Source organism: Gallinula chloropus (assembly GCF_964237585.1).
Source record: "Gallinula chloropus genome assembly, chromosome: 1".
Classification (NCBI taxonomy): Eukaryota; Metazoa; Chordata; class Aves; order Gruiformes; family Rallidae; genus Gallinula; species Gallinula chloropus.
This window is the reverse complement of record NC_140085.1, coordinates 68,144,809-68,163,090: the sequence shown is the minus strand read 5'-3', so window position 1 is coordinate 68,163,090 and position 18,282 is coordinate 68,144,809. Positions and strand designations below refer to the sequence as shown.

General features: G+C 40.2%; 1 protein-coding gene across 1 annotated transcript in view; it reads left to right on the top strand.

Moving 5' to 3' along the window:
• ANO2 (anoctamin 2) overlaps positions 1-11,785 on the top strand; it is a gene marked incomplete at both ends in the record, with an annotated part of 168,564 nt that extends 156,779 nt beyond the window's left edge. The window contains 5 exons of the mRNA XM_084276614.1: positions 310-462; positions 569-621; positions 3,840-4,021; positions 9,870-9,975; positions 11,504-11,785. Of these exons, the coding sequence (XP_084132740.1) occupies positions 310-462; positions 569-621; positions 3,840-4,021; positions 9,870-9,975; positions 11,504-11,785 (776 nt within the window). The remainder of the gene's footprint in view (positions 1-309; positions 463-568; positions 622-3,839; positions 4,022-9,869; positions 9,976-11,503) is intronic.
• Positions 11,786-18,282: the final 6,497 nt, after the last annotated feature.

The following is an 18,282-nucleotide window of genomic DNA, read 5'->3' as shown; positions in this document are numbered from 1 at the left end:
ATCAGTTAATTATATATAAATGCAGAAGGATACACCCTGAACCCTTTGTCTTTATTAAATTTATTATTTACTTTGGCTTGTGCTGACATGCTAGAGACTAGAAGAGTTATTAGAAACATTCATAAAGCATAAAGAAAAACCTTTCTCTCTTTCATAACCTTGTTTTATGATATTTATTACTGGGATCAAAATTTTAAGTGGAATTTTATGGGTTTTGTTAACCACAAAGCCCATCAATGATTTGCTGTCAGCTGCATTTACCATCTTCCTTCAGAAGATACCAAAAACCATTGCATATTTCTCTTCCAGTTATCCAGTTTGGCTTTGTCACACTCTTTGTTGCCTCCTTCCCTCTGGCACCTCTCTTTGCTCTTCTGAACAACATCATAGAAGTCCGGCTTGATGCAAAAAAGTTTGTTACTGAACTGAGAAGGCCAGACACAGTAAGAGCAAAAGATATAGGTAAGTAAGGAATAAAAAACATTACAATGAAGATAGCAAAAAAATTCAGTAAGGAAGAAGAAAAATGAGAGTAAACCCATTAATAAGTTCTCTTTTTCACTTACAGGAATTTGGTATAACATTTTGAGTTGTATTGGAAAGCTTTCGGTTATCATTAATGTAAGTATTTGGCAACACCAATTTCTTACCATGATCTTGGGAGCTTATATTGTGCCTCTAATGTAATTTAAAAGTGATGTCTAATGTTCTAAATTACTACAAAATACAATAACATATAAATTATCCAGTTCATTCTTGTGGAACTATAAAACATGAGTTAATTGAAAAACACTTAAAGGACAACGCAGTCACTGATCACAGCCAACACAGGTTCAGAAAAGGAAGCTCCTGCCTATCCAATCTGATTTCCTTTAATAAGGTCACCCAGCTGGCTGACCATGGGAACCCAGTTTATGGTATTTTTTTTTTATTTCAGTAAGGCTTTTGGTATTGTGTCTCACAGTACCTTGCTGGACAGAATGTCCAGCATACAACTGGACAATGTTGTAATGCATTGGGTGGGCAAATGGCTGACAGGTCGAGCCCAGATGCGAGACGTAAATAGGGTTACGTCTGGCTGGTGGCAAGTCACTAAAGGGGTTCCCCAGGGCACCATTTTAGGTCCAGTTCTTGTTAATAATTTCGTAGATGACCTGGACATAGGACTAGAGGGTGTCTTAAGTAAATTTGCAGATGGCATCAAACTGGGGTAAGCTGTTGACTCTGTTGAAGGTGCAGAAGCCTTGCAGAGAGACCTAAACAGATCAGATTACTGGGCAATCACCAACAGCATGAAGTTTAACAAGGGCAAGTGCCAGATTCTGCACATGGGAAGGGGCAACCCTGGCCGCACACACAGACTGGGGGATCAAACACTGGAGGCCAGCCATGCTGAGAGAGATTTGGGGCACTTGGTCAACAGCAAGTTAAACATGAGCCAGCAGCGGTGCCCAGGCAGCCAGGAGGGCCAACCGTATCCTGGGATGCATCAAGCATGGCATTACCATCCTGTCCATGGAGGGGATTGTCCCACTCTGCACTGCACTGGTGTGCCCTCACCTTGAGTACTGTGTACAGTTTTGGGCACCACATAAAAGTATTGGAGAGTGTCCAGAGGAGTGCAATAAGTATGGGGAAGGGTCTGGAAGGGAAGTCTTAGTTCAAGAGGCTGAAGTCCCTTGATTTGTTCAGCTGGGAGAAAAGCAGATTGAGGGGAGACCTCATCATGATCTATGGCTTCATGATGAGGGGGAGTGAAGGGGCAGGTGCTGATCTCCTCTCTTTAGTGACCAGTGATAGAAACCAAGGGAATGACATGAAACTGTGACAGGGAATGTTTAGGTTGGATATTAGGAAGAGGTTCTTTACTGAGTGGGTTGGACACCGGAACAGGTTCCCCAGGGAAGTGGTCATGGCACTGAGCTTGGCTGAGTTCAAGAAGCGTCTGGACGATGCACTCAGTCACATGCTCTGACCTGGCTGGCCCTGTGTGTAGCCAGGAGTTGGACTCGATGATCCTTATGGGTCCCTTTCAACTCAGGAGAGTCTATGATTCTGTGATTCTGTGAATTGCAAACAAGATGACCATTCACTCATCTCATTCGCTCTAACCCCATGTTATGTAGGAAAGGAAGATTAATTCATATAAGAACAACCAATGAAAGTGATGTAAGCAGGCAATGCTCCACAGGATTGGTAGATTTATACCCATGCCTTTTTCTCTTACTCTGCTAGTATAACTCTTGGTATGAATAAAATGCAGGTAAATATAACAGAGCATAAAGTCCTTAGCTTTGCATTTGCTCTGTTACTTACAGGTATGGTTATGTCCCTAAACATAATTTCTCCCCTCTCCCCTCCCCAAGTGAGTATTTACGTAAGAGTAGCTTTTTTTGGGTTTTGTTTTCTTTTTGTTTTCCTTTTAATTGGGTTACACAAGCTACAAAATCTTAATGGAAAAATACATTTTTCTCAGGACAGGAATTATTACATGAACTAAATGTGTCTCTCATACAGATGTATTTATTGTTCTACATGTAGGCTTTAAATAAAATTTTTCTATACATGCTTTAAGATAAAAAAGACCCATGTGCTAGGATTTTAATCATAATATTAAATAGTGGGGTTTTGATCCACAGATCATAGAAACACTTGAGTTGGAAAAGGCCTTTAAGATCATTGAATCAAACTGTAAAATATAAAAGATATCAAAGCAGTTTGGAAACGCAGATGATTGTCATTACTGAAGGGGAAACTTGAGCAGAGGTGTTACACAATTTATGTAGTACAATACCTTCCAGCACAACATCACTCTGTAGCAGTATGTAAGCTGAGAGAACTGGAAGAACTATAATGCTTCCAGAGAAGCAGTGTTTGACTTGGGTTGAGCATTGTTCACTTATGGCTCAGCAGTTTCCAGATTTAAGGTAGGAAATCTGTGCAGCCCTGCACATACTCATAATTTTGCTGTCAGGCATAGATTTCAAGTATCCAGCACTAATCTGTGCTGGATGAGAAAAACTCTGAAGCCTCTTGGTTGTATCTGAATAGACTTTGCAGATTTGTGATCCTTGGTTATTTTCTGTGTCAAGCAAGCTCTTGAACACTTCTGCCATTAAAATCAATTGGCTACTTTTTGCTGGCAGAAATGTTAATGTGTACATAAACAATTTTAAAAGATACTGAATGCCCAGTTCTGCTTCTCCATCTCAATAATATTGATGCAGAAAAACTATCTAGCAAAACATAGTTTTAAATTAATCTAATTCTTTCCTATTGAAATGATCTGGATACTTCCATGTCTGATCCACCTCATGATTATACCAGTCTTATACAAGGACGAGACCCACTGATGTCAGATGTGTAAATCCTGATGTAGAGGGGAAAACAGAGGATTACTACCTTGCACTAAACTGGTTTATCTCAGATAACTACACCAAATTATACCAGCTAGCTATTATATCTTGTAGTTTTTAAAACCAGTGATAAACCTCCTGATGCCTCCAGGGATGGAAAGGGTTGGAGAATGTATGGTACTTTAATTGCTTTTGCTACTCTATGATCTAGGAAATATTCCACTTCCCTGACTACAACCTTCCCCTGGAGAAACAGAGCAGGTTACTGTAGATTTATATAAGTATATGTTTTGTACCAGCTCTGGCTACTTAACACTCACTTCATGACCGCTCAAAAATTACTTGAAGGTGAAAATTATCACCTGAATTAACTTAATATGAAACATGTTAGGAAAAGATTCACAACGACGTTGTCTGGTTGTGGTTTTGGTTTCTTTCTGCTGTTTTTGTGGTTGCTTTTTTTTTTTTTCTTCTGTCTCTCAGGCTTTTGTAATTGCTGTCACATCTGATTTCATTCCACGCCTTATGTATCAATACGCATACAGTCAAAATGGAACCATGCATGGCTTCATCAATCACACGCTCTCATACTTCAATGTCAGTCATCTCAAGGCTGGAACACAGCCAGAAAACTCCCTGTTTGCAAAGGATGTTTTATTCTGCAGGTAAAGTACTTCTAATGACAGTTTGCATAGTCAAGGTAATTTCTTTTCGTCTTTTGTCAAACAAAATTTTTCCAAGTGGGAACTCATTTGTGCCTTTGAAAAGGTGGGCTTAAGAATACTGCTTTTAGAGTGTTCTTGGTATGTTAGAAGGCTCTTAGAGGGGTTTTTCCAGTCCATTAAAAGGCAAAATAAACAAGTTAGGCAGACTTACTAAAATAATAAAAAAATATAATCCTTTCTTTATTGAAAAACATAACTTCCATTAAAACAATGAGTTTTTAAAATGGACACCCACTAATTAGAACCAGGCTTTCTTTTTCTTTATTAAATTCAGTGTTCACTTAATGAGATCTGAATTTTCAGTATATCCTGCCCATCTTTAAAACCTCCACTGTTCCCCATCTACATGTCTTATTTTTCAGATTGATCTTTTCAGACTGGGGAAACCATGATCTGCTTCTTTTAAAATACATTCAAAGTGTCTAGTTCACTGGTCCCATACTGCAGATACCTATGGAGTGGTTCCAGTTTACATGAGAAATCAATAATGTGGTTCCAGGTCTTTCAAAGTAAACTTGCTTTTTAATAAAAAGAAATTCAAAGATTTGTTTTAAGCCAGTACAACTCAAGAGTGTTCAAACCTGAGTTCTTCGAGTCAGTCCTCAACAGCCTGTCTCTCCTTCCTTTTGGACTCCTTTGAACTCAGACTGTACTTAGCATCTGCAATGGCAAGAAATCACAAAAACTGCTCTTCCCTTTTCTTTGGAAAGAGAGCCTTCATTTGTATGTCTTTTACCTCACATAGCTCTTTAGTTGGCCTCCCTTGGGTTTTGCATTTTTTAGGCATATTTTCATACACTCACTGTCTTTCTGATGCAAGATTTTTAATCTAGTAGCATAGCATAGCATAGCATAGCATAGCATAGCATAGCATAGCATAGCATAGCATAGCATAGCATAGCATAGAGTAGAATAGAATAGAATTAGAACCATTTAGGATGAAAAAGACCTTTAAGATCACCATGTCCCAGTACTGCCAAGCCTACCACTGAACCATGACCCTAAGCATCAAATCTGCACATCTTTTAAATACTTTCAAGGATGGTAACTCCACTATTTCGCTCGGCAGCCTGTTACAGTGCTTCAGAACCCTTTTGGTGAAGGAATTTTTCCTAACATCCAATCTAAATGCAACTTGAGGCCATTTTGTCTTGTCCATCATTTGTTACTTGGAAGAAGAGACTGACACCCATCCAGCTACAACCTCCTTTTCTCTAGGCTAAACAACTCTAGTTCCTTCGGCTATTCCTTGTAAGAGTTGTGTTCTAGATCCTTCACCAGTTTCCTTTCCTTTCTCTGGAAACACTTCAGCACCTCAAAGTCTTTCTTGTAGTGATGGGCCCAAAACTGGCAGTGTGGTGTGGCCTCACAAGTGCTGAGTACAGGTGAATATTCCTGCCCTAGTCCTGCTAGCCACACTATTTCTGATACAAGCCAGGATACTGTTGGCCTTCTTGGTCACTTGGACACACTGCTGGCTCATGTTCAGCCATTTATTGACTGACAACCCCAGGTCCTTTTCTGCCAGGCAGCATTCCAGTCACTCTTCCCCAAGCCTGAAGCGTTGCATGGGGTTATTCTGTCCTGAGTGCAGAACCTGGCACTTCTCCTTGTTGAACCTCATGCAGTTGGCCTCAGGCCATAGATCCAACCTTTCCAGATCCCTCTGTAGAGACTTTATACCCTTGAGAAGATCAACACTCACACACAATTTGTTCTTTGCAAAATGACACCAGTGTACTTCAGTGTACTGCTAAGTTATGTCTTAGTATAATGCTACCTGTAAGAGTATTGAGAATCACTCTACCTTCTGATAGACTCTTAAGTCTGTGAAATTCTTGGCACTTTTAAATGTGCATCCCCCAAGTACCTGGTCTTAAACACTGGGTTGTGTTTATGGTGTGTGTCTGCCAGTGTATTTGGAAATCTCTTCATTAACAATAGTGACAAAATGCACTCCTCAGATGAGCATGGACTCAACAGAGACAAAATACAGGGAGAAAGGAACAATAAGCACTAGCCTGCTATCACATTTATGCCGCTGTGTAAAACAAAGAAAAAAATGTGATTACAAACAAGAAACATATACTAAAACTTTGTGTACTGGTCCTGATGAGAAACAACTATGAAAGCATTTCTGTTTCATTATCAGGAATTAATTAGGAAAAGATGCCAGCATCCACTTTCTCTGTTTTGCTGTTATCACCCTGCTCATTTGAATCTTATCAAAATCATAGCTTTGGACAGAACTATCACTGTGATAAAATACGGGGTATCTAGCTTGTGTCCCAAGAGACAAGCAACAAACACTGTCCCTTAAGCTGGAACTAAAATCTGCTTTTCTGTTTCTGGCAAATATGTTGGGAACAAGCTGACCTCTTTTACTCTTAGATTTCTGTGACCTCTGGAGATAAATGTGGTCACAATAAGCCTGCCTTTTGCTCCTTACAGGCATTGCCAGAGATTAAGGTATCTTAAAAATAACCATAGCAAGCCAGAATCAACTCTCCCACCAAACATCCAGATACATTCTTTGAATATTTTGAGCAGCATTTTTGACAAAATTGTGAACTCTTTGATGCTGCTTCCAAATTATTTGGAATAATATAATATAATATAATATTTGCTATAACACCATTCTGATGCATTAGTTTTCGTGACTATGCTTTTTCAGAGCCAAATGACAATTGTGTAGCTAAAGGCAAATTAAGAGCAAACCTTGCTAAGTTACATGATGTTTTTATCGGTTTAGCCTTTTAATCTTTATAATCTGGTATGATAATAGAGTACATGAAAGCATGGGGAACACACTGAAAAGAAGAAAGCAGCAGATAGAGAGACATTAAAGGGACTTTTCCTTTAACACAACTCTGCTCCAATATTCTTCAAATTTAATTTGAATTTATTAATTTTCTCAACATCCCTGGGATTTATCTCATCTACTCCAAGTAATCAGTGGTGGATTCTAATGTTTTTCCCTGAACAATTGTTATGTACTCCTGCTATACTGAAGCACTACTTCCTTGTGATTCGGTCATGTGTTCTTCAATTTCTTGTCAAAGACCAGCTGAAAAGAGAAATTAAACAGATCAGGGGTTTTTTTGCTTTGTTTTGTTTTGTTTTTCCCCCTACCAAACTTTCTTTTTTTTCCCATACAATAAACTTAAAGTATACTTTCTTATTTCTCTTAGTTCTGCCTGCAGTCCAGTTGTGTCTAAGTCTTGCCTGGCCTTCTCCAGGCATCCTGACTTCTACAGTGTATCTCTACTTTCAGTGTGCATTTTTCTTTTTTCCCCCCAGAACTTTTCTGTGCTTTATTCTTTAACCACACCAACCACTTCATATTCTTGTGGAATTAGAGTTGCTTGCTGGTTTTAAAACATAATAGTATTTGGACCACCGGTTTGCTCTTTCTAGCATACCTGCTGAAACACATTTTTTAAGAATGAGGAACTGAAAAGGTGAGGGAAAAGATGGGACTTTTAAGAAAAGAAACTACCTGTACAATGTGTTGGTTAGAAAAGGCCTGGATTATTGTACTTCGAAGTCCTATGTGCCATAGCGTAATTAAAAAGAGAGTCAGGGAGGAGGCGCAGCTACCTTGTCTGTAGCTCTGACAACATCTCCCTTCACCATAAATCATTTGCTAGTGTTCTGTTGAATGTAGATTCAGGCATCATAAGCAGTGTGATTTCAATCTGAGCCAGGAGAAATTTCCATGAGGTCTGATGTCCTGAGACACTTACATAGTTTGTGAAACTCAGAGAACATTAAATGGAAAACCCACCACAGTTGGTGACCCTTGCAGGTGAACCTGGGCTCTGTTTCAAGACTGGGATTGATTTATAGTGCTAGGCCAAATCCACAACAAACACAGTGGTTTTCCTTGGCTTTGATGTTCAAGCATATTGAATTCAAGAGAACTGATTCTGCCCCTCCCTGCAGCCCTCGCACACAGATTTGGAAATGTGCAGGAGGCCGCACTGCATGGACAGGTACTAGAGGGGGAATCTGAAGGTGCTGGCACAGCACAGGACCAAACAGGAGTCCTGTGTGAGACAGGATGGAGAGCTCAGCTGCTGCGCCCGCACCACTGAACAAAAATAATCCAGGATCTAACACAGCCCAGACAGTGCTTCCATAAATTAATACAGCCCCAAATTTAAATTTGTTTTCTCCTTCTCTCCCTCCTCGCTCTCTGAATCATGGGTTGCAGCTCATGTGCTTTGTCTCCAGAATGTGTAGCACAGAATTACACCCAGCATTTCAGACCACGTTTCTTAAGGAGGGTAGGAGGGGAGTGTGGGATGTAGAGGTGGTGTGGATTGTAAATGCATAATTTCACATGCAAAATCATGTGGATAGAAGCTGATGGTAAGTTTGGTAAGCGCACCTGCAAACTGAAGCTGACAGATTTTATATATGAACCTTCTCCATTATCCCCTGATGGAGGCTTTTCCACAGTCTAATGAATCTTACTGTCAGGAAGGGTTTTGTGGTATTCAAAACAGATTTTCCCTTTCTTAATTTCATCCCATTACTCCTAGTCAAACACTGTGAACAGCACTAAATTATCCCTTTCAGTCCTAAGGGCACAATTTGTGCATGGTTATCATATCCAACTGTGGCTGTTACTTACCGAAGTGGAGCAATACATGTGCTCTTCTTTAATCTTTTCTGGTGAGTCAGTCTCCTCAGCCCTTGGATTGTTTTGCTGAACTGCCTTCAATTTATTGCTGTATTTTCCTTTTTCTGTTTTTAGGGTTTTTTTTCTTGTTGATTTTTGGGTGGGTTTTTTCCCCTCTGAAATCCCCCATCTGAGTGGCTGAATGCAGCATTCCAGGTGTGGCTTTACCTGAGCTGTTCAGAGAAGGGCTAATACCCCCCAGCACCATCATGACTTTTGTTTATACATCCACAAGTCATACTGTCCTGCTGCCATATTTCAAACTTGTGATAACTTGTTGGCCACTGTAAACCCCAGGCTATTTTCATTGCATTTTCTTTCAAACCCTATCCTTTCAAAGATCCTTCAATTATTTTATTTTTAATTATTTCCATTTCCCCAGATTATTCTCATTGTATTTCCTGTCTGTATTTCTTATTGCCCTCTGTGTTTCCTGTTATTTGCCAAACTTTCCAATTTAGGAGCATCTGTGAGTTTTATTAGCATGTTGTTTACTTCCAAATGATTGATGATAATACTAAAAGCATCAGTCTACACCAAAGCACTAAGGCTCTGTTTTATCCTGTCTAAGGCTAGACAGTTAATTTAGGAAGTGCCTTTCCCGTGGCTCCCCCTGTTGTTAATGCAAAGACAGGAACCACCAAAGTGTTAGATTTTACATGGCCTGAATTATCCCCTATATTAATCAAGGTTAGGGTGAGATGAATGCACTCTTCTCTCTTTTACTCTGAGAATACTTTGGACTATATGATTTAATTTCAACACTTCATTCCTTGTACACTGAGATCAATTAAACATTAACAAAAAAAAAAAAAAAAAGAAGGGGGGGCATTTGTAAATCCTGAAATATCTGGAAATTTCCAAAATTAAAACCACATTCTGATTTTGGTTGAAACTGTGGTAACCAGACTAAGCTTGCTAAATTCAGTGGAGATAGTCCAGCTCTAATTCTGGAGTTGTATTTCATAAGTGTTGAAGTAGGAACATCTGGAGGATTTGATTCTTTAGGGTTTTATGTGATTGGGAAATCAAGTTAATCAAAGCAATTGTTGCAGGAGGAGATTGTTGGAACTGTGATAACTACCCTGTCTCCATCAACAGGTTCAAAGACTACAGAGAACCACCTTGGTCCCAAAACCAGTATGACTTTTCTAAACAGTACTGGGCGGTCTTGTCCGCTCGCTTGGCTTTTGTTATTCTATTTCAGGTAAGTCTGTTGAGCTGCTGCAGTTTCAGTCACAGAAATACTATAATAAGTAGTCTGAAATGCATAGGTCAAAGAAGCCTGTGTCCTATAGAGCTTTTCTGTTTGCAAATACCCAGCCTGATGCTCTTGCACCCAGCCCGCTGAGGTGTCAGTGGGCTGCAGCGCAGGTTCTCCCTTCCGAGCACTGTGGCACACCTCCTTTGGCAGAGATCTCCTCTCCTGTCATGGAAGACCCACAGCCTGCATAGCCCCTGGCACGGGCAGTGATCTCCAAAAACACTCCAAGCTATTGCATGTTTCATTTAAATGGGCTCTTTCAGCTTTTATACACTCATGGGTACCACTTGTAGAAAGTAACTAAATGCTATGTAGGCTTCTGAAGTGCTGTTCTCTACCCAAAGCAAGAAATGATCATAAGTAATAAATCCTCCAAGGTCTTCTGCTACTTCCTACAAGTAAATTGAGTAACTTGTCCCCAGTGTGGAGATTTCATTGGCATGGGATTTGCTATTGTGGCTTGTTCTCTCCCATGATTTGGAATCCCTCCACTGTCAAACTAGGCCCAACCCTCATATCGAAACCTGCCTGTCTTTCCTCCTCACCTGCCAAATATTCCTAAGTGTAACTTGTGAGTCGCACCTCGTTTGTATTACCCTCTTAAGCTTCTTTGTTCAGTCTTCCGTAATTTTCCACCACTAGCTGCAAAACATTTGAAACCAACTGGTTATGCTGGGCTTCAAATAGCCTGCCTGTTGTTCTGCCAGAGTACATTCCTTGGTTAATTAGCTCCATTGTCTCAGATGGTGACGGAGGTTTCATGGTAGTAGCCTTGTCAGCACACATTCTCACACATCTTCAGACATTACACAATGCAGCAGTGTTCAAAGCATTATGATAATATAAACCCCAAAGCATAATTTACTTGTAAATTTCACAAGCAAGGAAAACTTTTCCCAGTCAGCTTCCTGCCTCTGTGTTAAAAGTATCACTATAATGACCTTGACACTTGAGGTGCAAGGTTGTGGCTTGCACACTCCAGTAGTGTAAAAAAATCCTGCTTGTCAACAGACAGAAGGACTTGAGGACAGAATGACCACAGGAGTTAGCTGCTGTATGGTCAGGCCGCATGGTATGGTTGTGTTAGATGATGCTTTCAATGATACTGCCCTTATAGTAATGGATGCTGAACTCAATCTCAATGAATGTGACTTTGAAGAGCTGAACACCTTCAAACACCTGTAAAGGATAAAGCTGCTTCAGCTGTTTATGCCATGAATCATTTGAGGAATCCAAGTATTTTCCCATTTCAAACTGAACCAAAGCATGCATTTAATTCAGCCACTCTACCCAGGGGAAGTTGTGCATAAACATGACCTATTTCTTGAACTGCGGCCTTACTCAACTGCTTAATACTGCATCCTGTCAGCCAAATGTGTTTGATGCCTGCCTCATTGCTCTGGCAAAGTTTTGGTTTTGCTCTAGTGTATTTTGGATATTTCTTGCTTCACATCTCTTGCTGTGTTTGCAGAATTTGGTGATGTTCCTCAGTGTTCTAGTTGACTGGATGATTCCTGACATCCCCAAGGACATCAGCGAACAGATCAAAAAGGAGAAGAGCGTGCTTGTTGACTTCTTCCTGAAGGAAGAGCATGAAAAACTGAAGCTGATTGAAAGCTTTATCACACGTGACAAACAGAAACACAAAAGTGGGACCAAAGGCGAAAGGATCCGGGCTGCCAGCTTCTGTCAGTTTAACCGAAGTCAGAAAGGCAGCTGTGCCTCCTTTAGCTCACAACACACAGATGTGTGACTCCTTAGGGAAGGGTAACATACTGTGTTTACCTCTGCAATACCTGCTTACTGTGTGATGTGATTCTGAACCTGGAGCAAGTGAGGGAGAGACAGTCAAGGAAGGGACGGGGAGCAAAAAGAAGGCCACTTCTGCTTCCTTAGAAACTCCACATGCAAGGGTCTCCATTACATTTTATACACTATCTGGGCTGCAGCATTTTCAGACTTTACCAGTGTGAGATAAGGGCTAAATTGTGTCTGTAGCTGGTCCTTGTGGTGATGCACCTGAGTTGGGCAGGCACGAGGAAATTGTGTGGCCTCAGCAGTAGGCTGCAGCCATACCCTGTCCTGCAGACATCCTATGGGACATGGGGACGTAGAAGGCACGCTCCTGCCCTAGTATCTATCTTCTGGCAGATCTGACCCACCACAGCGAAGCGTGTGGCAACATGTGGCCTCATGGCTTGTAGCTGCCAGCGAGCGGATGGTTCATAAGCATGTGGAGTCTCAGTGAGTCATTGTGCCTTCCTAACTGCCTACACTGCCACTTGGTGCTGTCTTTGTAGAGCATGCAGGGCTGTGGGAACAGAAGCAATGAAAATCACCAGGCACTTTCATCTGCAGATATACTGTGCTTTGCTTAGCAGGAGCCTGAATGTGTGTGTTAACGAGCAGAGAGGCCACAACCTACGCATCAGAATGAAGTAAAACTGCTAGAACTAGGGAAGCTAAATTGTTATTTATTGTCCTGAAAAAAACCCCAAACAAAACCAACCCCAAAGACCCTCCATGTTTGATTCCCCTCTCATTTAGACTGAGAATTCAGCCGGTATCAAGAGGAATTGCACCACTAACCAATACCGGTGGATAGCTGGCCAGTGAGAATGGAATCAAGCCCTGGAAATCATGCAACATCTTCATGTACACTGCGTAAAATAACAAAACTTGCTGCTGTTGTGCATTTACTGTAAAGTTAAATATTTTGCAGAACTGCATTTTACTGGAAGATAAACATGTTCACTAACCAGGCTTTAATCTACAAGCATTTAATGAATAACTGTATTCTGTTGTAAAAGAAAATAAAATTTTCTTAAAAAACCTGTTTCTGTACTGTAGATTCTGTCTCTAACTCAGCTTGAAATTTGGAGCCTTTATAAGAGATTTTCTTCTCACTTTGTCTTCTCTACAATGCTTTCAAAACCATCAAAAACACAAATCAAAAGATGGGTTTCCATTTCAGGTATCCTATGCAATATGATTGCTCTTTAACATTAAAATGATATCTTACACAATTCTGAAGCCTAAGAATTTCTTGGTCCCCTTAGATGGAAAAATATTTTTCCATAAGAATTTTTGGTAATTTAATGAGAAATGTGAAAATAAATCTGGTTTCAATTTTGGGGGGTTGTTTGGTTGGGTGGGGGTTTTTTATTCATTGCCTAAACTAAAGAAAATGAAAATGGGAGAACAGTTTCAGGGTGGGCTGAAAGGAAAAGTTTCATCCTGGAGTTCCATTTTTAAAGTTTCATTTGGGGCTATTTTTCCCTATGTAGTGGATCAATTTTTAAATACTAATGTCATCTTAAATAAAATTGCAAATGTTTATCTTTGTTGAACTGAAAGTCTGACCTCTCCAAATGTTTTCTTCTTTTTTTCCTGCCAAAACTAATTTGCTGAATTTTAAATTAATTCAGAGAGATTTCTGCCCCTTTCTGAAACGTTGTGGGTTTTTAAAATTAATAACAATTTGCTAGGGATATTGCCCAGATCTCAATTTGACTATACACGATCAAGACCACAAATACAGTTTGTTAATGTGGGAAAATGTGTACTGTAAAAGGTTTCTCCTTTTCCAATATATACTTTATTGAAAGCAAGCTATTTGAAGAGCTCCTGACTCAATGCACTGTGTATAAACTATATATTTGGTGTTTCTAATTGGATTGAGATAGGTAGGGAAATTATAGGAAAACAGTCTTCTTCTTAAATACAATTTAAACGTTTTCTAGGTATAAACACATCATAGTCACCATGGCCCCAAAGTCATGTTATTGCATCTGGGGAAGCTGAGAGCATGGGATTTGTGTGACCAAAGCATAGTTGTTCGAATGTAGGTAGGTTCTCTTTTCAGTCACCAAAGAGAGAAAGGCAATGGCAAGCTGCTGTCTGAGATGGGCAGATGTATCACCTCAGGAGATGCCTGTCTCTTTCCCTGCACTTTGGCAGGAGCCCTGATGCCTGTCTTAAATTGTGTGCTTGGGCTTTAGATTGCAGAAGTCCAGCACATAACCTCCCAAGTCAGAGTGCTTAAGATGTTTAGATCATTGAAAGAATCAGTGACTGATGGATCCCCAGTTAAATGTGCTTGTTTTGTTTTGTTTTAATTTTGCCAGGCTCTTGAATCAGTCTTTTGTAAGAATTTGTCGCCCTTCTGGAAATCTGTGACTCGGCTAAGACATGTCTTGTTTCCCAACCCCACCCCCCGCCCTCTTTTTATTGAGGCCATGTAACTCCTCAAAACCAAATTGTGTCACTCCACTTTCAAAAGACCAACAAACCCTGTCAGGGATAGCAAGGTCTAATACATCAAAGCAGTCAATATTAAGGACATCTATTTCTTCATTTACACTACGGGGTAATCTGGTGGTAGATTTGGGGTTTTGCAACTCCACATTTGTTGTTTACAACTCTAGTTCATTAAAATGCAATCATTTTTCTCCACTCCACAATGCTTCTAAAGGGGAGAAAATTTATGTTTCCAAACAGTAGAAACATCAGTCTTGGCAGGCCTTCAGGCTATCATAATGGTCCATTTCTTTTTCCAGGTATGTGGGACTGCATGTGGAGGTAGGTTTAGAAAGAGACTTGCAGGTTGCATGGCTTTCTTCCAGCTGCTTGTTGGATGAAAGATATTCAGAGTTAAGAAGACTCTTCTCAAAACTGAACAATTTTTGTACACCTCCCCTCTGCCCAGGAAATACCCTCTTGTCTTTTTAAAAACAGTGAGCCGCTCAAAGACAGTCAGAAAAATGCTGTCCCAAAGTTGAATGCATTAGGCTGTTGTTACACAGAATTTCCATAACGAGCAACTGAAATCCTTGCTGTGGTCCAAAAATGATAATGTGTTTCTAGATTTCCTAGCAAAAGGAACTAGAGAAGCCAGCAGACGTACACTGAAAGTTCTCCTGAGGTTTATATATTTCACCCAAACAAGGCTGGGAAAGCAGCATAGCAGCAATCACGGCTGACGTCCAGATGGGATCTACCATGATATCACAAACAGGACAGACAGCTCAATTATCTTTATCTGTGATATGGTTTCTATTTTTCTCTTAAACTTGAGTGTTTCATTCACCCGGAATTCCTGCACGTTTGGTACTTGACTCAGGTGCAGTCCCTGAGGGTTGCACCCATTGTTATATTTCTATGGCAGCCTCTGGATTCTCCTGACACTGCTTCCCATCAGCTCTTGTAATTGTAGATCGCTCATTGGGCATTCATTCATTCCCAGTTTCTAACTTATCTCTTTCAAACAAAGCAAGACTTTATCTGATCCCTTTTTATCAGCATGATACTTGTAAATCTACCCACAAAGCTCCCCCCTACCATAGCTTGTGTCCCAGAAGCAGAGAATGACTGTTTCAAGAGACATGCATGGAAAGATCTCTCTGGGGAAGAAGAGAACACGGATGCAAGCAGAAACACAAAGCGGTAATAAAACCTGTGAGCTATTGTCATTCCTCACTTTAGCAATGAAAAAGAGTTAAAAGCTCTACAAAAGAAAAGAATAAAGTAAGCGGGGGGGGGGGGGGGAAGGCATAGATGTTCCTGCACATTTAGTTCAGAATTTCATAGTCCTTTGGATTCCTCCAACTCTGAAGTAAGTAAAAAGCTCAATTAAAGCAAATAAACAAACAAACAAAACCCCACACCCCTCTGTATGCAATTAGCTAATGCTGCAGGTAGTCACAAAACACCAAATCCAGGCTCTAGGCCTGGATTAATAAGAATGCACAAAATTGCACATCAGATCGGAACAGTGAGAACAGGAAGTGACAAAATGAAGGAATGCAGCTTCTATAAAGCCTTAACACAGCTATAATATGTAACTGTCACGCAACAAAAGGTGTGTCCATCTCCGTGGCTAGCAGAAACTCATGGAAATCCAAAGAGTTTGCTGCTCCATGTCACACAAATTCTCCCTTGGAGTATTGATGTGGGGTCAAACATTGTGTGAAAGTTATTCGGGAGAAGGAATTGACCCAGACTGAAGGAGGTCCCTGCTCTTGAGTCAATCTATGCATGTAAACACCATTCAGATACAGAACCCCCCCGATCCATTATTATCTCTAGTTTTAAAGAGACCTTTCAGGAACTGAGTTGAGCTGTAGGAATGTTAGGCCTTTCTGTCATGTCTTCTTCATCCAGACTTGCCCATTTTTTTAATCATCAACACTAGATGCCCTTTTGTGATGGGTATCATTGGCTTTTCAGTCCTCAGCATTCTCAGGATGTAGAAAATACTGCTATCTAGACCTCTTCCGCAATTCGACCTTTTTTTTTACTTTTCATGACACTAAAATTAATGAAATGTAGACCATGAAGAAAAGGGTAGCCTATGTAGAAGTATGTCTGTTAAATTATTGCTTGGAAATATCCGACTCAACATGCACAATATTTACCACTGTTAGCAATAAACTCTTCTGACTACAATAATATAACATCTGTTGCTGTTATGCAGCCTCACCGTTTAATTAGGCACAGATGGTCTTCCTATTCCCCGTCTGGTCTAATTCTTTTGCTTTTGAGAAGAAAATATAAACCAGTTTTGTTTGTGACCTATTCTTGTAGGTGAATTCCTCCACACCATGTGCTGGTTAAGACATCTTGCGTGCCCAGTAACACGAGATTTCCAGATACACCAGTGGAAAGGGCATTTATTGCACTTAGAGGTATGGCGGAAGGGGTAGGGTGTACATGTGAAGTCCCAGTCCTTACCTTGTAAAGGACATTGGTCCACCTGAAAGGCCCACAGGCAATGGAGGCTGAGGTATATTTCTGCCATGAAAATGAGTATAAGTTCTGTATGCCCTATGTGCAACAAATTTGAGGAAGGTTCTGTTTTAGTTGTTTTTTCAAATGTGTTTCAACCCTTCCTAAATCCCTCAGCACTACCAAAACTCTGAGTATTCCCTACAGTTCCCATCCTCTACCCATCATCTACAAATGTACTCAATTATTAATTTATTATTAAATTATTAATAATTGCATTAATTAACAGGCTGCCCTATTGCCTCTTTCACACTGCCAATGGAATTGTTAAAATTAATCAGATTCCCTAACAACTCCTGAGACAGCCTGATAATACACTTTATTCATACATAATGATCTACTGAAATCTTTTTATGTGTATTTTCCGGCTGCTTGTCAGCACAGTCCTGCAGCTTTACTTCTCTTGATTCTTAAGAAAGTCAGTAACGATGACTATTCTACTCATCATGGAGCATTTTCTAAGCTATTCCCATTGATGTCCTAGTTCTACAAGATACAGTTTTAATGAGCAAAAATGATTATTAACAGGGGATTATATTATGTCTGTTTCTAATGTGGCCACCTGAGACAACATCTCCAGATGCAAATCTCACCAGAATCAGTGGAAGATTTTCTTTTCACTTCAGTACCCTCTGGTTCAGACAGTTTTTCTTCTATGCAACTGCACGCAGCTTTCAACCAAATGTAGGAAAGTTAGACAGAGAAATGTGACAGCAGTGAAAAAATGTGCAAACCCTTCCATTGCTATGGTCTTCAATGAGTCCCACTATGTCAATGCTATGGAAAATGTGGGCAGTCAGCAGTTTGGGATTTGACCCTACATTTTCATGAGATTGGATCACTCTTCAACACTGAGGAGCAATTTTGTCCACGTTCATACTGGTGTCTTGTTAGGGCTGGCTTTAGTAAACTTGATTTTCAGAACAGTTGTTACTCTGTGCTTCCATGTGGCACGGATTTACTGCAGACACAACTACAATTCACTTTTGAAAACTGTGATCCCTGAATTTAAATATGTAAGGAATGAAATAATTATTTTCTCAATGTCATTCTGATGAAAGAGGAGGCTGTACATGATGCTGTTACAAATACCATAAGCTAGGTAAGAAACTAATACTGACCCACAGCTTAGTGTAATCTACATAGGTTCTGTAAAACGTACAACTTCTGGGGACAAATAGCCTGTTACCCCACGCAACAGTGGTTTGATTTCAGGGAGAGAATAAACAGGGAATTAATGTGACAGAAAGGTCATTGTAGCCCTGAAGCTCACATTTTTGGGAAAGATTGTTCTGAGAATGAAAGATGTGCCTTTTACACTAGAAAGAAGCTTGCCATGGAGGTGGAACCAGGGGAGAAGGTGAACAGGCCCATGAAGCTCTGAGAATAACACAGTTCTTGTTCAAAGAAAGATGTCTGCGTGCTGTTTGTTGGTCGGCACATGCTTTTCAGAACTTATCAATA